The sequence below is a fragment of the Fusarium odoratissimum genome, assembly GCF_000260195.1.
Source record: "Fusarium odoratissimum NRRL 54006 unplaced genomic scaffold supercont1.26, whole genome shotgun sequence".
NCBI classification, from domain to species: domain Eukaryota; kingdom Fungi; phylum Ascomycota; class Sordariomycetes; order Hypocreales; family Nectriaceae; genus Fusarium; species Fusarium odoratissimum.
In genome coordinates this window covers 72,795-91,426 of record NW_022158710.1, presented here as the reverse complement: position 1 = coordinate 91,426, position 18,632 = coordinate 72,795, and the positions used below count along the sequence as shown (strand labels likewise).

Here is an 18,632-nt window from a genome sequence, read left to right as displayed (position 1 = left end):
ATACCGGCCGGTCGATTAAAATTCCGGCGGGGTGGCTGCCGTTCGCGACTCATTCCATCCCATTTCCCAACGAGGGGCACCAAGAATTTTCCAAGCATCAACAAGCAAAACAACAATGGCCAACGATTCGACACATACGCAATCGCAAGTATACCTCTCAACAAGAGGCGGTGACTATGGTGTACGACCTATCTGTCAATATTCGCAATTGACATTCCGCTGACCTCTGAAAGCTCTCCTTCGAGACCGTTGTCCTGAAGGGATTGGCTGCCGATGGCGGTCTTTTCCTCCCCCATGAGATTCCCGCAGCGACAGAATGGGTGCGTACGAGCCGATTTTCCACATACTCCCCAGCTGCGATCGAAAGCGATGGATTTATGAGACAAGCGATTAACGCAATACTAGCAAAGCTGGAAAGACCTCTCGTACCAGGAATTGGCCTTCCAGATCTTCAGCCTCTACATCTCCCGCAGCGAAATCCCCGCCGAAGACCTACAAGGCATCATCAACCGAAGCTACTCTACATTCCGCGCCCAAGAAGTCACACCCCTCGTCCAATTGAAGGACAACCTGCACCTCCTCGAACTCTTCCACGGCCCTAGTTACTCCTTCAAGGACTGTGCACTGCAGTTCCTCGGTAACCTTTTCGAGTACCTTCTTGCGCGAAAGAACGAGGGCAAGGAGGGCAAGGACCGACATCATTTGACTGTTGTTGGTGCGACGAGTGGTGATGTGAGTCATGTTGTGGCCTGATTGCGGTAATAAGCTAACTTGTGAATTAGACTGGATCCGCTGCTATTCATGGTTTGAGGGGTAAGAAGGATGTGTCTGTTACTATTCTGCATCCCAAGGGCCGTGTCAGCCCTATCCAGGAGCTTCAGATGACGACGTGCACTGATGCCAACGTGCACAACCTTGCCGTCACCGGTACCTTTGATGATTGCCAAGTGAGTATGCCTTTCGCACGCCCTTCGCGTCGCGCTAACGAATCGGCAGGACATCGTCAAGGCCTTGTTTGGCGACCCCGAGACCAACGCCTCCCTCAAGCTCGGCGCCGTCAACTCCATCAACTTCTCCCGCATCCTCGCCCAGATCGTCTACTACTTCTACTCCTACTTCTCCCTCGCCAAGAAGTCCTCCACCTTCAAGGTCGGCGACAAGGTCCGCTTCGTCGTCCCCACCGGAAACTTTGGCGACATCCTCGCTGGCTACTTCGCCACTCGCATGGGTCTTCCCGTCGACAAGCTTGTTATCGCGACTAACGAGAACGATATCCTTGACCGATTCTGGAAGACTGGAAAGTACGAGAAGCAGCCCGCCAAGGGCCCCGAGGCCCAGGGTGGTCTGGAGGTCGATGGTGTCAAGGCGCATGAGGAGGGCGTCAAGGAGACTCTTAGCCCTGCTATGGACATTCTGGTTTCGAGTAACTTTGAGCGTCTGCTTTGGTTCTTGGCTTACGAGTTTGCTGCTACTGTTGGTATGGATGTTGAGTTCAACCGAAAGCAAGCTGGTCAAGAAGTCGCCACTTGGCTCAAGGATCTCAAGGTCAAGGGCGGCTTCGGCCCCGTCTATGTCGATGTTCTCAACAGCGCCCGCAAGACCTTTGAGAGCGAACGTGTCAGCGATCCCGAGACCCTCGAGACCATCAAGAGCATCTACGAGCAAGACGGCTACATTCTCGATCCTCACTCCTCCATCGGCGTCACCGCTTCTCTCCGATCTGCCCAACGCGCCGAGGCCAACCTTCCTCACATTTCTCTGTGCACAGCTCACCCCGCCAAGTTCGCTGGTGCCGTTGAGCTTGCCCTCAAGGATGAGAAGGACTTTAACTTCCAGGAGAAGGTTCTTCCCGAGGAGTTTGTCGGTCTTGAGAAGTTGCCTAAGCGCGTTTCTGATGTTTCGAATGATTGGAAGGCTGTGAGGGAGCTTGTCAAGGAGCAAGTTGAGAAGGAGCTTAGCGGTCAGCGATGAATGCGAGATGAAAGGTGTTAGTTCTGGGTTTCGAATGCATATTTAGAGGGTTAAAATGATCAAAAGACGAATTAGACATATTTCCTGAGTTTGAAGATGACCCGCATATGACATAATGAAGTGAATGTTGCTGATCCGGTCTCGGGAAGGTATCAATGTCCGCTTCCAGCTCTATTTGAAAATATGCCTCGCTTTGCCTTGTCAAATCATCTGGTTGGCGCTATTTACATGCTTGAAAAGCACGTGGCTAAATCTCGAGGTTTGGCTGGTGTAAGTGAACTGCCAAGCCGTGAGATATTCAGCTGCCAAGACGACCCCTGCTTTCAGCCAATATGCCTTAGCAATTTGATAAAGGCTCTGGGTCCTCGATCAAACTTCAATTATTTTTCAAATCACACAACGTACAGACCACTAGATCTTATTTGACAAAAATGAGACCTCATTTGTTCACTCTGCCTTTGCTCTCGGGTCTGGTCAGCATATCAGCAGCCAACACCGAAAGCGGCTATCTAGCAACTGTGACCCTCGCCCCAACAGCCTCAGGAGTCGAAGCTTTTGACCTTGGGGAAAAGCGCGCAGAATGTTTTCAAGCTTGTTACAAGACTTATGGAAACTACAATTCTTGTACTAGAGAAGGTGTTGCTCAGTGCTGGTGTAATGAGTCTGATGATTGGGTTGAGAGAGAGGAGGATTGTGTTTGGGATATCTGTGGCCCATCTGCTTATAACCGTGAGTTTTAATCTATGGGGGCTGTGTTGGATAGAAGGCTGACTTTGTGTTAGTCTATGCGACTGTTTTGAGGAGGGTTTGTGAGACTGTTACGGCATCTGCTCGTCAGACCATTGAAACTGGATCAACGGTTGGTTCGAATATAGCTGAGCTCTTGAGGTAGTCTGCTGACATGGAAAAGTCATCTGCTGAGAGGATTACTTCAACTTTCGCAGAGACCACGAGCAAAAGCGCAGCCGAGACTACAAGCAAAGCTGAAGCTAGTCAAGCTCAAGCCACAGAGACTTCAACTTCTGGTAGTGATTCCACAACAGCTAGCAGTGAGACAGCAGCAGCAACTACGAGTGCTGAGCCCAATAGTGCCTGTAAAAGGGGTTCGCCTCTGGGTGTTCCACTGGTCCTGACGATTGGCGCAGTCTATCTTGCTGGAATGGCCTTTTAATATTGCAGTCATGTGTCAGAGCTGTAAATATATTAGATAATCGCATACAACATATGTACTTGAAATTCATTAATTATTTCTCGGGAGTCCTTAGGGAGTAATCAAACTTCTGACGTTGAACCAGGGTGCTAACATTGGCTGGTCTAAAGGCCTTCTAAAGATATACTAAACTTACCCAAGTATTCTCATTACTTAGGATAGAGGTCTTGAGCTTTCTTACCCCGCCTAAGGAGTATTTATCCGAATTCAAAGTCTATGTCAACGAGGCAGTAGTCAGTGTTGGTGCTCCATCATTGTTTGGTTACTAACACTGTCCTGCGTCACTGCACAACCAAGTTCAAAAGCACAAGACTAACCCCGTCGTGGAGCTTAGTGAAGTCAGAGAACCCTTATCATTTCCCGATACCAAATTGTTTAATCCATACCGAGGATCAGATATCTAGTCGTGGCACTGCGTCATCGCTCCACAACGCCCCCGGGAAGGCGGCAAGGAGGATGTGGGGCTCCAGAACCTTTTGGGTATATCAAATAGTTCCCTGGTAAATGATCGTCACAGAGCTGAAGAAATGGAACTGAGATCTACATGTCAGTAAACGAATTGAAACCATGTAAGGGTCTGATGTTGAGTTTCCTCTATCAGAATTGCAGACTTAGTTCTGCGGCAAATCCTTTGGTTCTTATTTAAGGTGCTCTTGGCGAAGGTACCTTGAAAACCTTGCATTTTATCATGGTACAAATTCATGTTACGGGATCAACTATTTAAACATACTGCAATTTTGAGATAGGAATCATGATAGAAACGTGGCAGATCATACTGGCGGGCGCTACTCTCTCTGGGTACCTGCTGGCCATGCTACACCCAGATAACCAGAAGTCAATATTTTTGCTTGGCTTTTTAGGGACAATATGTTTAGAAACATTACTTTGGTGCATTTACAGGATCTTCATACGCCCTCGATTCATATCGCCGCTTCGCCATATCCCCACTCCTGGCGGAAACCACTGGCTTTGGGGCCATGGGATGAAGCTGTATCGAGAGCCTTACTGTTCACCAGTGAGAGAATGGTAAGTAGACATCTCTGTTAATCCCTTAAAACCAGCTCACAAATCTGGGGAACAGGAACGAAACAGTCCCGAACCATGGCTTCTTACGATATCTGGGCTTCTTCAACGCCGAACGAATCGTCCTCACATCCCCCGAGGCTCTCCATGAAGTTCTCGTTACCCAGAACTACTCTTTCCCAAAACCTGCTAGCTTGAGAGAAACAGCAGGGCGATTCTTAGGCATAGGCCTTATCCTGTCTGAAGGAGATGCCCATAAGTTGCAGAGACGAAGCATGAATCCTGCTTTTGCACCCAGAAACATCAAGGCTCTGTATCCACTATTCTGGGATAAGACGAGGGAGATGATCGAGAGAATCACAGCTGATAGACTCGAGACTGTGGAGGTAGTAGAGTGGGCTTCAAGAGTAACTCTGGACCTGATCGGTGTAGCAGGCCTGGGGAGGGATTTTGGAGCTATACAAGACGGGCAGAACGAGATGGTGAAGACATATAACATCGTGTTTCAACCATCAGCTCAAGCTCGTATGCTGCACCTTATCGAGAGTCTGGTTCCAGCCTGGGTCCTTACAGCTCTACCTATTAAGCTTAACTCGGATATGAGCCAGGCAGCCCGGTCGATACGCGAGACGTGCAGAGACGTAATCTCTTCGAAGCAGAAGAAACTGAAGGAGAAGAAATTGGATGATATGGATATCATCTCTGCGGCGATACGGACTGGGACGTTTACTGAGGATGGACTTATTGATCAAGCCATGACATTACTTGCTGCTGGTAAGTTAGCTCCCCAAGGACCTTGGTAATATCTAACAATCTCAGGCCATGATACAACAGGAGCGGCATTTACATGGGGCATCTACCTCCTTGCCAAACACCCAGAAGTCCAAGACCGACTCCGCCGCGAAATCCGTCAACGCCTACCTCCCCTAACCCAAGCAATAGAATCCCCGATATCAAGCGTCAACATCGACTCAATGCCCTATCTTCAAGCAGTCTGCAGCGAAATCCTACGCTTCTACGCCCCCGTTCCCCAAACCCTCCGCGAAGCAGCCCACGACACAACCATTCTCGACCAATTCATACCAAAAGGCACACGCATCGTCATAGCGCCCTGGGCTACGAACCGTTGTACTAAACTCTGGGGACCAGATGCACATGTATTCAAGCCCGATAGATGGTTGCGCGAGAGTGCGCATGGAGGCGCAGAGAGTAAATATGGGTTTTTGTCGTTTTTGCAGGGTCCGAGGGTGTGTATTGGACAGGGGTTTGCGAAGGCTGAGTTGGCGTGTTTGTTGGCGGGGTGGGTTGGAAGTTTTGAGTTTGAGTTGAGGGATGGGGTGTCAATAGATGAGAAGTATGTTGATGTCAAAGGAGGGTTGACGGCGAGACCGGCTGGTGGGTTACATGTGAAGGTTAAAAAATTAGAAGAATGGTAGAAAGATTTAGGCGTATAGACTGCACATCGGCAACAGTTTGAATCATATCAAGTTTATTGCATGCATTTACCTGTGTAACTATGTGTCTGACAAACTGACATGCTACAGCTTAGCTCTCTTCTCACCAGCAATATCCCCCAACCACTCCCCCACAAACCCAACACAATCATTCATCCTCTCATAAACAACCTGATGTGTCCCCTCAACCCACCTAACATAAACCCTCTCCTTCAACTTCTTAACGTCAGCCTCGAACATCTTCGCCGGCACAGCAAAAGGTCTCTTGGGCATGATAGCAAGCAACGGAACACTTATATCCCCGAACCGATCGTAACACTCTGCGGGCGTTTGCTTGTCGTACCATAAAGCCCAGTCAAGTCTTGGATGGGCAATGAGTTTGGCTCCTCCCTTGTCGTTAGGGACCAGGCCGTGTTGGGTGAACATACGGATAGCGCGTTCATCCCAGTTTCGTGTACGTTTATTCTCGCGAAGTGCGTTCTCGACGGCGTTGCGATCGGGGAAGTTTTCCTTGAGACCGAGACAGAAGATCTCTTTGGGGAGTTTTGCCATGGCGTCGTTGATCTTTCCAGCTGGAATCATGGCTGGGTCGACGACCATTAGGCTGCTGAAGATGTTTGGTGCGTGGACGGAAGCTAGGATAGCGGCTTGAGCACCGAGACTGTGGGCAAAGACGTGAAGATTCTGTCGTGTAGGCTGTTGAGCTTGGTCTGTTGTTGTTCGAGGTTGAAGATGCTTCGGTAGCTCTTCGCCGGGTTGCACAGGGAGGTAGGCTGTAAGGAAGAGCAGTAAATCTCGAACGATGTCTTTCTCATTGGCGTACAAGTATCCCACAGAATTAGCCTTGGCCGTCTGTCCGCTAAGTGGCATATCTATGGCCCAAACCTCTTCAACCTTGACACCAGACTTGCGCAGTCGAGGTAGCAGGTCTTCAAGCATAGGCTCAAACATCTCCTTGGGAACGCCCATGCCCGTAAGCGTGAGAAGAGTTACGCCCTGTCCAGACTTATTGACTTGGTTCGTTGGGATGTAGCGCTTGGCAACCAGCTTAGGAGGCGGGACATTCGATTTGTTGCTCTGACCTGAGTCGGAGTACAGCTTGAATATGCTGCTGTTGGCTTTCTTGCTTGCTGTATCGTATGGGATGTTGTATGCCTCGTCGTTGGGAATATTGGACGGGTCATCGTTGAACTTGGCTGGTGGCCACGCATCAGTCTCATCGCGATCTTCTGTTCCCCGAAAAATATGTGTCGAAGCTCGCCATTTGGACCCCTCTGACAGACCTGCCGACTCGTTCGTGGCAGTGGGATCGATGGGAGGTAAGACAAGCGGACGGAGCAATGCCCGCTCGTACGTCGTCGATAGATTGAAGCTCATGATTATCGATTTGCTTCTATTGAAATCGTTAAAATCACAGTTACAAGATAGTGCAAGTTAATTACATAGGAAAGAAAACAGTTCAGCTCATTGCAGCTGTATTTCGATCAACTCATCCCAGGCCGATCTATTTCCGAATTTGGCAATTATACAGAGTATCCATGTTGTGGTGCCGTGTATCCGCTCCCCACGGGGCTATTTGAAGCTAATTCTGTCAATCAAGACACTTGACATCATTGACATCATATCAAAGAACTCACTGTAGGTCAGGGTCGTGGAAAAAAACAAGTGGAATACTTCCGCTCTCATTCAGTGGCTTACAGCATGCCCGAAAGACTTCGGCTCCAAGATATTGTTCTGGCTCTAAAAGCGACATGCTACTGCCAGTAGTAGTCAGTTTACCCTATTCTATGTAGTCCGATGCTCGTTTATTCCAAGGCGACCATGTAAGCCAGGCTTTTCTACGTTGTTGTGAAGCCTTTGCAAAATGTCTGGAAGAGTATGATGTGCCATTCTCATCTTGTTTATCCTCTGGGATTATCAAGGTACCAAAGATCCTAGCTGGTCGATTAGGATTAAATTTCTTGTATTCAAGCATATGCTATCAAATCTTCATGACGCCCTACTCCTCCCAAAAGAATGATTTTTCAACTTTCCGTCCCCCTCGTATCAACCTGTCCAAGTCTGACATTCTCGTCATGCTCAATCTTTACTATCACCCTTCCAGCCTCCTTCTGCAAATCATCCAAGTCCGTCTCCTGTGTCTGACCCACCACATTAGGTCCATAAAACAACAATGGAAGAATCGAAGTCTTCCATACCGGCATTCCCGGGTTAGTAAACCCTTGGACAACGGCAGTTATCAACAAGAGCATCGTGATGGCCATCAGACCGGCCGGCAAAAGCACCCAACGCCAATCAAACACAGTACAGATAGCCATCTCTGTAGCTAGGCCTGATGCCTTGTCTGTCCCTTCCAGTAAATGGTCCAGGTAACGACCTCTTACACCCTGCTTGCGGAAGTTGTTTGTTACGGCGGTTGTGAACAAATCAAAAGCAGTATCGAGACCTTGAAATGTTGAGTTATAGAGTGGAGGTAGCCACCATTGGTCGCCACAATCAAGCTGGTCTTTCGCGCCACCACCTATATTGGCGAAGCAGACAGTGTTGAAAAGTGTATTCTCAATGAAGCTTGCTAGTGCTTGCCGGTAGCGAAACGTGAGCGTGTAGACACATTGATGCGGGACTGTATAGTTGGTACCGTCGATTGGGACAATTGTTTCTGAGTATGAGGGTTCCTTGGTTTGGGAAAAGTTGGCAAGTTGATATTCCGTCCCATTGATCATGCAGGGCTTTTGTACGCCAACGCGATTTCCTGCGATGTCATTGGCAGCCCTGTTGTAATCGATGGGCTGCTCGTCAACCACCTTCTCGATGAGCGAACCCTTCTCGACCTTGGCGTGGTATTTCTTGATGCAAGGATAGAGGGCACATGAAGTTGCTATGGCATACTGATAACGCATTCCCTCTGGGGTTTTTGAGATCAGCCTATCCTCAGGACAAGTTGCGTGCATGCTATCAGTAACGTTGCAACCGTTCTGCGTGAAGCTTAGAGTCGTCAAATTCGAAATAGCGACTTTGGCCAACTCGGCAAAATTGGAGTCGGGTGTGTCGAGCGCCCAATCCAAATCCCCCGACAATACCATGACCTGGCTTTTGACAACAGCCTGAATCCACTGACCATTTGGCAGAGTGTAGTTGTAAACTTTGCCGAAGTAACCATAGGTTCCATTACTCTCGTTAGTAATGACTTCCAACTCGATGAACTCCGTGGTGTCAATGCAGGCACTGCACATGGCAACCGAGGAATGGGTTACGCCTTGGGAGTCTGATGGAAATGTGCAGTTTCCAGTTGAGCAAGTTGCTGCTATAGCTGTGTCCTTACCCGTAGGGTTGACGAGGCCATTCATCATGGCGACTTTCATATCACCTGAAATTTGATTGCCAGCGGCACTTGTTCGAAAGCTCGAATTGACGGCAGGGACATAATGAGTAATCGGTAGAGATGCTTGCGCGCCTTGGACTGTTCTCGGGCAAGGAACTGTGCTGACAGACTGCTGGGCAAAGGGAGTGATTGCGGGAGATATAATGATAACAAGAGCGGCGGCGATGCTCGTGAGCCGTGGAGGAACCGTCCAGAATAGCTTCATCGCTCCAAGGATGCCGCGACTGGCATTGTTGAAATGATGAAGATCGGAAACAGGACGGGGCTGCTGCACAGCATTCCATCCCATCTGACCGATGAGCTCAGCAACGACAAGTAACATTGAAGCTCTCATAAAGGTGCTAAGGATAGCAATAATTGTGTTGAGGCTGATGTCGTATGGCCATGGTTTCAAGACTCTGTTATTGTTCTGTGCTGGAATAACAATCGTAGCTATCAACAAGCCCAGAGCGAACAATAACGATAGAGTCTCCCATAGCCAGGAGCGAATAGGGCCAGGTTTGGCTTTTCGTGAAGAAACATCTTTGGTTGTTATGCTGATGTCGTGGTGTTTGTGTGGGTGTTGCCTTGAAAAGGTTTCCATAGTAAATGTTGTGTTGTATATGGTACGACAAACGCCACAGAAAGCACAGAGCAGCTTCCCTCTTTATCATTGACTCGAAGCGCTTTCCTCGAGTCCTAAGAATGCCTTACCTTCTGCAGGAGGGAAGCATGGTACTTGCCTTGTTAGGAGCGTTGTTAGTGCTAATCGCTGGAAATGGCGGGTAGCACTAACAAATTTGCAGGGCGGTTCTTGCCATTTCTTGTACCCAATTGCAGGGTTTAGCCTGTAGATGAAACGCATACAACCAACATGCATAGAGCTCAGCCAATAACACGCGTCAATTTCGCGCTGAGACACAATTTAATGGATCATTGCAGAATCCTTTTATTAGATCATGTCATGATCGTCATTTAATTCTGGAACCATTGAATAGCTGTGAGAAATAACTGTAGCTTCGGCAATTTCACCATGAATAGAAGAGGCCTTGATGTCAGGATTATATCATCTTAGACTCGGCATGAAAATGCGTATAACTGGGAATCCAATATAGGAAACAGACCTCAATTAGATGCAAAGATCATAGGTTCGGATATAATGAGAACTCTTGATCTAGACCATTCACTGCCAACTTCAACGCAGGCGGTTAATTTTAAGCGCTTGGTTAAACTCCAGTCTCCAGAAGTGCTATTCGCGCCAACAGCTCCAATAGGAATGCCTGTATTTATTCGCTTAGAAGCACAGCAGGGTATCAAAGGAAAGGCTAAGGTAATTATTATTAGAGTTTGGCTTTCAGCCGAAGAAGTTATCGTTGGATCTTGATCCTTGACGCCCCTGTTATTGATGGCTTGAACCAACACTTGACCAGATTGATTTTGTCTACCATTTCACGTGTGTTTGGGGACCTATTGTTTCAAATGGTACTTCGTTCAGGCTTGTATTGATAAAAGGTTGTCGTAGAACTAAGGAACTATTGACATCCATCGCCCCGGCAACTCAGTCATGTACCTCCAGCCTCCTATACCTTGGCGCAGTTTATTTCTGTTCGGAGTTATCAGAGATAGTATTATTCGAGATTCTTTCAGTACTTACGCCGCAGTTCTTGCAAGAGCAGCTCTGGCCACAGGAGCAAGAGCTAGGACCGCCGCAGTTACAAGTAGATCCACAGTCGCAAGCCATGATGACAGACGTAAAGTTATAAAGTTGTATGTGACGAGATAGTGACTTGAGAAATTCGAATATGGAGAGTTTCAAAGGCTCAAGTCATGAACTTGGCTACCCAAGCGCTTTATATACCCCAATCCCCGCATCTAAATCCGGCAACGGGCCACATGTGATGGATATGAGCATGATCATGACGCATTCGTGACTACCTTAGATTCTAGAAGGAGGTTCTTCGGGCCGTCGGTAATTGTTTGCTGAAGTGGGGATATACTTTGGTCTTTGCCAAACTTGGATATACGGCAAGTCACGAGCTGGTAGTATCAGCCTATCACATTTTTGGTATATGACGTTGAATAAGGTCACGCAGGCTTACTATAGAAATGCCGGGCAAGTGACATGGCATCGTATCAGAATCAAGTACAAAGGGGGGAAGAGACAAGTTTATTTAACCAACCAATCAATCAATCAACACGTCAAAGTGATGTTGCAATGCTCTTATAGAAGCTTGCCAACTGCTTAGCATCCCATTGTCTCGTGGCAACAGCAAACATGAGCGTCCTTTATCTGTTCATCGATTTCATCGCTGATGAAGAGTGCCTTCCGTAGCTGGTAACCGTGTAACTGTAGGAACATATTGGCCGCTACCAGAGCCGCCCTCTTGTTCCCATCTTGATAAGGGTGATTTAGGATGATGTTCTAGGCGAGAATGCTTGCTAGCTCAAAAGGATCCTCCTGACCATAGTTCTTGTGTTGCTGGGGCGAGAAAACAGCAGACTCGAGGTAAGTCATTTGGGTAGGTCTAGCGCGAATGATATTTGTTTCGTAGAGTCGAAGTATTTGAGCTGCAGTGAGGAAACGAAAGGATTGGGCAGACATCATAAACATGAAAAGAATCAAAGACCGATTAAAGGAGGGTGCTTTACATTTGGGTAATATGGTATAAATTGATATAGCAGGTCAGTGATTGAGAGTGGTGATGATGAAGCGGAGTAGAATATCGAAAACGCGTGGATACCTGAGGCTCGAAACTTGTAGGAAAGAGAACGGAAGCCAACTTGTGAATGGGGGGTATCACTTATACCTCAATTGGTTTCCAGACGAATAACAAAATACATCAGAGGCTCCAGGTTCAAGTAAGCCTATTTCGTAACCAAGCTAGCTACCTTATCCTTCAACTTATCCAATGCGCCCTTGAGCTTGACAGCGGTTTCTCGGGACATTCTCTCAAAATCCTCTATCGAAAGGAGAAAAGCACGAAATGATTAGAGCCGTTCAAAAATGTGCATTGGTAACAAGATACGAACCGTCTGGTGACCCATCAAGTGTGACTGCATTCCAATTCCCTGTGAGCCAAAGTGTCGCAGAACTCACGTCATGCTTAGAATCGCCCAAGTTTTGGTGTATCTCAATCCGAGGAAGCGGAAAGGACTCTACCTTTTCATTAACAGGTGAATTCGTGCTCTGTTTCTCTGAAGGGCACTTACGATGTATGAAGTGTAATGAACGGTGATCAAAACGAAGTGGCAGCGTTACGACTTGGTGTGCACCATCGGATCCAAGTTGGGAAACAACATCACGCCTGAAAGCTTTCCCGATATCGAGCTCAATATAATATAACTTTCCCCAGGTTCGCCAATCATGATACCAATATCATAGGAGACAGGCATGCCCTTTTTATCGATGTTGGTGAACTTTGCGACAGCATTGTGATATAAGCGAGACGAGAACTTCAGGGTAGGCTTGACTCCCCGAAGAGACTTGGGGATACAGCGAGATAGCATCACGCGGAGAAACGGGCCGTGATGCGTCCGTATTGATTGAGAGAGTCAAATGATGAGGATTAGCAATATGTAATTGACTGCAAGGGTCATGAACCATGTCAGGTGATCTTAAGCGGCCTGGACGTTGGGCCAGCCATACCTGCAGTAATTTACGAACGATAAATGATTTGAACACAATCAACAGCAATGAGTTATTCAGATACATTACTCAAACTTCAATTCATTATCATGTCTCCTGCTCATCAAGCGACTGCAACCTAGGCTGTAACTCCTCAAAATTCGACTTGCCCTCCTCATTGGGGTATGCCTCAAACACCATCCTCCTCATAAGCCGACGCGGTGCTCTCCGACCAGTAAACAACTCAAATTGAGCAAAACCTTGCTCTGGCAACATATCAAGACCATCCATACTTACCCAACCACGATGCGACTCTGCTCGGAATTGGGCTAGGAATGGTGTATCTAATGTCTTGTACCCAAGCTCAATTGCGACACCACCAGTCCGACTTCCCAGCCACTCGTTAGGGAGGGTAAGTTCGGGGGCTGGGACGTTGCCGATGCGGTGAGTTGGGATACAAGAAACAATGACGGTGGGTAGTCGGAATTCTGTTGGCCAGGCATCTTCTATTGACTCGATGACATGGAAGCGAGAATGCTCGCTACCAGCGCTCAGTAGGCCATGGTCCTTCCTCTCAAGGACCTGCGTAAAGTGCATCACCATTTTTTCGGCGTTCTTGGGTGTGCGATTACAGATAACAATGTTCTTGATACCAACTTGAAGCATCGCGTAGACCGTTGCTCTAGCCATGCCACCCGCTCCAATGACCAGACCACAGCTGCTGGACACGACTGCGTTGGCGGGAGAGAGGCCGCGGCGAATGCACGCGCGGATGCCAATCCAATCCGTATTTTCGCCATACAGAGCCTTGATGGGACCAGAGCGATTAACGCTATCGAAGAAAGCAGCCCCAGTAGGAATTGTCCCGTCTTCATTTAGGGAGCGGATGGGAATCAGCGTATTGACGGCACCGATTGCCCGGGCATGTTTGCTCAATGAATGTGTCAAGGTAATGATCTCAACTTTGAAGGGGAGGCCGATTGAACCTCCACCAAATTCTGGATCCTCGATTAAATGCTTGATTCCTCTAAGCGACGCGCAAGACACTGGCTCGTAGGTATGGGGCAAACCGCATGCCTTTAATGCTGCTTTGTGCATCGCAGGAGACAAACTATAGCTCACGTTGGCGCCAAAGACGTAAAGCTTCATCTGGTCGTATATAAAAGACGAGAAAAGAGCTTCTGTTGCGCCGACCGTGGTAATTGATGGTGTTATTGGGGGCCTGGGATTCACCCGCTCCAGCGAGTCTGGTCGGACAACAGTAAGAATACGATTGAAAGCTTGGGAATTCCGACCCAGAGGGCCAGAATTGTAAGATATAAGTGGGATCTTCGGCCCCTGTAAAGCTGCAACTGATGTCTTAAGGCAGTGAATGCGGAAATTGTCTTCAATAGTAACTGCAGGACGAATCAATCTAGCAAGATGGCATCCCAGATTGTTGGCCTTCTTATACCACGACATCCATATTGGAGATTCCCATGACGGAGGATCTGTGGTAATGAAACAATTGCCAATCATCTTTGTTCTCTTTCGAATAGATAGTATGCGTGAGATGTGGACGTCTTCGAGTCGAAGATCAACTGTCATCATTTCTGGTGCTAGTCGTACGGAATGGTGAACGAGATCGAGGTAGACACGCAAGACTTCGTCGCTTGCTGTATGAGGTAAGAATAGATGTAGGATTATGGGTAAGATTGTGCTTCGCCTTACGATACCGACACCTTTGGTAATGTTGGCAAGCAGCTTTGCGCTGGCTTCAGACGTCAATGTGCCCTGTTCGGCATGTTCAGCCAAGTCATGGACGACTATTTGCACAACATCTGCTCCAATGACATGCTCTTCAACATCCACAGAGTCTTTAAGAACGTCGGTAAGAGGAATGGAGGTAGCGTAGGTAAAGTTGCGTTCCTCCGCAGGTATCCTCGATAATGGGAATGCAGAATCTGTGAACGGTATTGTGCCCGCTGGGTAAACAAGAGACAGAAACTTTAGGAAGTGTCGCTCAACATGTTTTAATGTTAAATATGGAGCAGGTGATCTTTGTGTCAATGATTCCCGAGAAAGCGACGACTTGGAAACTCTCTCTGTGACATTAAAGAACTCGAAGTTGGTGCAAGACCTAAAGATGGCGTTGCTAACATCGAGCAAGCTCTGGACCTTGGTACCGTCGCGGATCTTGAGATGACTTTGAATGGCATCAAAATCGCGGACAATGTGGATAACTGGGTTGGTCGCTGCAAACTCTCGGAGGAGACTCTGCACGCGACTCTCCATCCAGGAACAGACAAGGATGCAGCCAGTAGAATGTCGCTGCAAAATACTTTGCAGGACCTTGGCTTGCTGCTTGTAGCACTCTGAAGACCCATGTTCGGACTTATAAGCGGCACTCGACAGGCCCATGGATCTCTGGAAAGCTGGCTCAAGATCAATGACTTTGCGGTCCATTGCCGAGGATGCCATGATAGCCAATGTCGACTTTCCAGCTCCGCGCATACCAACAAGTATCATTGACGCATCTGGACTAAAATCTGGAACCTGCCCAGTCAAGGGAGGAAAGGTTGGAGAGGGTGTTCGAGTAAGTCCATCGTGTTGGTCCGTATTTGACGGAGCCGCGGATTGAGAATTGGCTCTCGAATTGGCTCGAGAAGTAGCCCGGGATGGAGGTTGAGACTGAAGCACATCGCTCAGTTTGAAAGACTGTGATTGCGGTGTCGAATTATCGAGGTTATCGCGGGGAATTCCATGATTGTAGTGGACGGTCTTCGGTCGGCTGTGGCCGTTTGGTCGAAGCAAGGTATCCTCGTGGCCAAGAAAGGTCCCCAGGGACCTCTTGACGCCTGCCATTTCGTGTTGCATGTGTCCGGACTCTTTTGACCAGCGCTGTTTCAAGAAGGCGCCATAGTCACCAGGATATCGCAGTTATTGAGGCTGTAGAGAAGGGTCTCTTTGTTGGGTAGGGGAGAATGGTGATGTGGGCTTGTCGAGAAGCGCTGAGTCCGACTGTCAGTTGTGAAGTGGGTGGGCGATGGGCGAGGAAGCTCGGTAGATCCCCCACCAGACAATCCGGGGCAAGAGCGAGGCGATTGGTCGGGAAAGCGTTTATCCGACCCACTCCGAGGTCCTGTCCAATTACATCGGTGATGACTCGGCGGTCGGAACTTGGAGGCTGGAACCTACAGACCATCCCCAAGCAACACAGAATTATTCTAGGGCCCCAGATTCTCCCCGCATCACGTCTCATCGTATCGTATTGCTTTTGTCCAGTACTGTTGCTTTGGAATTCGGTCATGGGAGACAGATCTGCATGACAATGGCACAGGAATCGCGTATCTGAGCTGAGCTTTATTGACATGGGACTCGTATACAATCCACATCATCGTCATACTAGCAAGCATTGATCCCTCTTCAACTGCTGTTAGGCTCCTCTCCCCTCATCTCTCTTTCATTTCGTCATGACTGCTGGCCTCGCGGCGCAGGCAGCTCATTCATTCTTTGATCAACTACATCCAAGCAATGCCGCCTAGGAAACGCGAAAACGATGCGGATACTACCAGCGCTCCCGCAACCACAGCTCCCGCCAAACGTCAACGAGTCTCCCTTGCCTGTGATTCATGTCGCACTGCTAGAGAAAAGTGCGATGGCGCCCGTCCTCACTGTGGAACATGCACCGCACAAAACAGGCCATGTTCATACACCCCTGCGTCCCGCAAGAGAGGCGTGCAGACGGGATACCTACGGACAATTGAGTTGTCGCTGGCATGGCTCTTTGAACAGGTTCCTGGCTGTGAGGGAGCTCTTCATCGTCTCCTTACACAGAATGATGGAGCAGATGGTACCCGCATCCTCGCGACGAAGGACAAAGCTGGCCATCGCCTCTACCGACGATGGAGCAAGAGTCGGGTTCACAAAGACATTGGCAGGTTGCTGTCCGATGAGAAGACGCCTCAAAACGATACATCCGCAGACGACTCGGGAACTGAAGATAGCAGCCCGACTGGTGCACAATTGTTCGACGGCAAACCATCACCCGGACTATCGATACAAGGCGCCAATCCATCACAGACGAGCATCCCGGCGGCATCTTACAACTTCAACTCAGACCAGCCATCATTACCTACCAAGCTGACATTGCCTCCACACTGGAAAAGACTTGTCGACATCTACATGTCTTACACTCACAGCTGGTTCCCAATTATTGAACCTGGAATCATTACACGCACAGCTTTGATGTATCCCCCAGAGGGCCTTGTCATCGAAGCCAACCCCTCGTCGACGCTACACGCTCAGCTTTGGGCAGTTTTTGCTGTCTCTTCATTTCAAGACGCGGCTTCTTCTGACCCATCACGACAGAACGGATTCTCTCCTAACGAAATTTACTCCATCGCGCAACGGCTTATACCCTCCGACGACGAGACCTTCGAATTGGCCCATATCTCCTCACTCCTCCTTCATTCGCTAGTACTCATGGGCCAAAAGAAGACGATGACAGCATGGATCTTGATAGGCCGGGCTTCGCGTCTTGCTTTGCATTATCGCGCGACAGCATCTCACATGTTTCCGGTCAAGGAAGGCGACGCAGCCTCTCTGAATCATAACGAAGTCAGGGTGCTGGCGGGAAGCTTTATCCTGGATTCTCTTGCTTCACTTAGTCTTGGTCAACCGCAAGTGACATCGGGAATTCGACATAGTCTTCCTTCTGTTGTTATAGAACAACCTCTCGACTTGAACGAGCCATGGACTTCGATTTCGGGATTCGGAAAGGCGGCGGATGATGGACAAGAATCAACACCAGATTGCGCATCACCACTATCAACCTTTCGACAACTTTTTGCTTTCTGTAGACTTTGGGGTACCAGCATGGATGCAAAGCTATACAATGACCGCAATCCTCAACGAATCACCCCAGAAGACCTTGTCAGAAGCCTGGACGCTCGGTTTTCATTTTGCAATTCCCTCATCTTCGGTGGCTCGACGCCAAGAATGCCCTCAGCATACCTGCTCCAAGGCATGTTCTTGGCAATTACCTTGGACTTGGTGCCAGGTCATCGGCCGTCCCTCTTATCTAATTTCATAGAGGTTGTTGAGTCGTGTCTAGAAAACTTTGGACCAGGTGGAACACCGCCAATCATAGCCATCTTGATGGATATAGTCAAGCACCACGGCCATGGGAACCGAATGCCAGAACACGATCAAGTCAAGTGGAATTCGACAATTGGATCGCTCACAGACGGCTGGAAGCTCAAATATCAAGGGTTAGACGCACCTAAAAGCAACCAGCATACACCTAGTTCTGTGGATCCGTCACGCCGCCCAATAGTGAGCCCATCATTTATGGATGAGATATCAACCGCCTCTCATCCCTCACATCACACAGACCACCCTGCCCCTATCACATCCGGGGAACTGGAACATGAGCTCGGCCGAATGCAGCAACGCCAAAAAGAGCAACAAGCATTATCATATGAACGGCAACGTTATCAAGCTGCAGACCGTAGCCCAGCTACTTCACAGTCTCTATACACACTTACACCCAACCTGACCTTTCATACTCTTCATACACCATCTCTTGATGGGCAAATGGGATCCCTACAAAACTCGATGCCGAGTCAACTACTTGATTACGACGCAATTCTGGATGAGCTTGGATCCATAGACTGCGCGGATGGTATTGATGTGGATCCTCAGTTTATGACTAACTTGGGCTTTGCGCCAGGATGTGATCTTGGCGAAATGTTTCAAGGTGATTTTGGGACATGATTTAATGCAATCTAATCAATATTTACACGGATACATATTCACCCAAGTTGTCCTTGCCTGCCTGCCTGTGATGTCTTGGCTGATGGGGCGTAAGAAACTGCCCAGACTGACAGCGCTGATCACATCTGTTCAGGTCGAGATCCTTGTGCGACTTACAAGCATCCCCAGCAATAAACATCCTTTCATCCTCGGAGAATGCTATATTTTTGCTGACGCGGTGTGTTGGAGCTG

General features: G+C 48.5%; 8 protein-coding genes across 9 annotated transcripts; 4 read left to right on the top strand and 4 right to left on the bottom strand.

The window, feature by feature from the left end:
• Positions 1-46: 46 nt before the first annotated feature.
• Positions 47-2,159, top strand: FOIG_12306 (threonine synthase). Its single transcript, XM_031213202.1, has 5 exons — positions 47-181; positions 234-320; positions 406-732; positions 783-947; positions 997-2,159. Exons 1-5 carry the CDS (start codon positions 116-118, stop codon positions 1,969-1,971), a joined length of 1,620 nt encoding a protein of 539 aa, XP_031056947.1. The 5' UTR covers positions 47-115; the 3' UTR covers positions 1,972-2,159.
• A 189-nt stretch (positions 2,160-2,348) lies between these two features.
• On the top strand, positions 2,349-3,263 carry FOIG_12305 (uncharacterized protein). The gene is made up of 3 exons (XM_031213201.1): positions 2,349-2,700; positions 2,754-2,830; positions 2,882-3,263. The coding sequence occupies exons 1-3, from the start codon at positions 2,403-2,405 to the stop codon at positions 3,140-3,142; spliced, it is 636 nt and encodes a 211-aa protein (XP_031056946.1). The 5' UTR covers positions 2,349-2,402; the 3' UTR covers positions 3,143-3,263.
• Positions 3,264-4,048: 785 nt separating this feature from the next.
• Positions 4,049-5,640, top strand: FOIG_12304 (uncharacterized protein; the record flags this gene model as incomplete). The annotated part of the gene is made up of 3 exons (XM_031213200.1): positions 4,049-4,207; positions 4,243-4,978; positions 5,024-5,640. The coding sequence occupies 3 exons, from the start codon at positions 4,049-4,051 to the stop codon at positions 5,638-5,640; spliced, it is 1,512 nt and encodes a 503-aa protein (XP_031056945.1).
• Positions 5,641-5,742: 102 nt separating this feature from the next.
• Positions 5,743-7,035, bottom strand: FOIG_12303 (uncharacterized protein; the record flags this gene model as incomplete). Its single annotated transcript, XM_031213199.1, has 1 exon — positions 5,743-7,035. One exon carries the CDS (start codon positions 7,033-7,035, stop codon positions 5,743-5,745), a length of 1,293 nt encoding a protein of 430 aa, XP_031056944.1.
• Positions 7,036-7,543: 508 nt separating this feature from the next.
• Positions 7,544-9,644, bottom strand: FOIG_12302 (uncharacterized protein). The gene has a single exon (XM_031213198.1). The coding sequence runs from the start codon at positions 9,621-9,623 to the stop codon at positions 7,683-7,685; it is 1,941 nt and encodes a 646-aa protein (XP_031056943.1). The 5' UTR covers positions 9,624-9,644; the 3' UTR covers positions 7,544-7,682.
• Positions 9,645-11,441: 1,797 nt separating this feature from the next.
• On the bottom strand, positions 11,442-11,621 carry FOIG_12301 (uncharacterized protein; the record flags this gene model as incomplete). Its single annotated transcript, XM_031213197.1, has 1 exon — positions 11,442-11,621. One exon carries the CDS (start codon positions 11,619-11,621, stop codon positions 11,442-11,444), a length of 180 nt encoding a protein of 59 aa, XP_031056942.1.
• Positions 11,622-11,800: 179 nt separating this feature from the next.
• On the bottom strand, positions 11,801-15,671 carry FOIG_12300 (uncharacterized protein). Of its 2 annotated transcripts, XM_031213196.1 has the most exons (3): positions 12,230-15,671; positions 12,050-12,175; positions 11,801-11,979 (listed from the first exon to the last, which is right to left on the bottom strand). In XM_031213196.1, exon 1 carries the CDS (start codon positions 15,498-15,500, stop codon positions 12,753-12,755), a length of 2,748 nt encoding a protein of 915 aa, XP_031056941.1. In that variant the 5' UTR covers positions 15,501-15,671; the 3' UTR covers positions 11,801-11,979; positions 12,050-12,175; positions 12,230-12,752. The 2 variants fall into 2 exon arrangements, with proteins under 2 accessions (XP_031056941.1, XP_031056940.1); XM_031213195.1 differs by having other exon boundaries at positions 11,801-12,175.
• Positions 15,672-15,812: 141 nt separating this feature from the next.
• On the top strand, positions 15,813-18,504 carry FOIG_12299 (uncharacterized protein). The gene has a single exon (XM_031213194.1). It carries the CDS (start codon positions 16,158-16,160, stop codon positions 18,399-18,401), a length of 2,244 nt encoding a protein of 747 aa, XP_031056939.1. The 5' UTR covers positions 15,813-16,157; the 3' UTR covers positions 18,402-18,504.
• Positions 18,505-18,632: the final 128 nt, after the last annotated feature.

What these genes read in the sequence shown, in the direction of transcription:
- FOIG_12302 (XM_031213198.1), bottom strand. Translation starts at nt 9,623, where the DNA reads ATGGAAACCTTTTCAAGGCAACACCCACACAAACACCACGACATCAGC.
- FOIG_12306 (XM_031213202.1), top strand. Translation starts at nt 116, where the DNA reads ATGGCCAACGATTCGACACATACGCAATCGCAAGTATACCTCTCAACA. An exon ending in CAAGAGGCGGTGACTATGGT is followed by an intron (nt 182 to 233) that starts GTACGACCTATC and finishes GACCTCTGAAAG; the next exon opens with CTCTCCTTCGAGACCGTTGT. An exon ending in GTACCTTTGATGATTGCCAA is followed by an intron (nt 948 to 996) that starts GTGAGTATGCCT and finishes ACGAATCGGCAG; the next exon opens with GACATCGTCAAGGCCTTGTT.
- FOIG_12300 (XM_031213195.1), bottom strand. Translation starts at nt 15,500, where the DNA reads ATGCAACACGAAATGGCAGGCGTCAAGAGGTCCCTGGGGACCTTTCTT.
- FOIG_12299 (XM_031213194.1), top strand. Translation starts at nt 16,158, where the DNA reads ATGCCGCCTAGGAAACGCGAAAACGATGCGGATACTACCAGCGCTCCC.
- FOIG_12305 (XM_031213201.1), top strand. Translation starts at nt 2,403, where the DNA reads ATGAGACCTCATTTGTTCACTCTGCCTTTGCTCTCGGGTCTGGTCAGC. An exon ending in TGGCCCATCTGCTTATAACC is followed by an intron (nt 2,701 to 2,753) that starts GTGAGTTTTAAT and finishes ACTTTGTGTTAG; the next exon opens with TCTATGCGACTGTTTTGAGG. An exon ending in CCATTGAAACTGGATCAACG is followed by an intron (nt 2,831 to 2,881) that starts GTTGGTTCGAAT and finishes GACATGGAAAAG; the next exon opens with TCATCTGCTGAGAGGATTAC.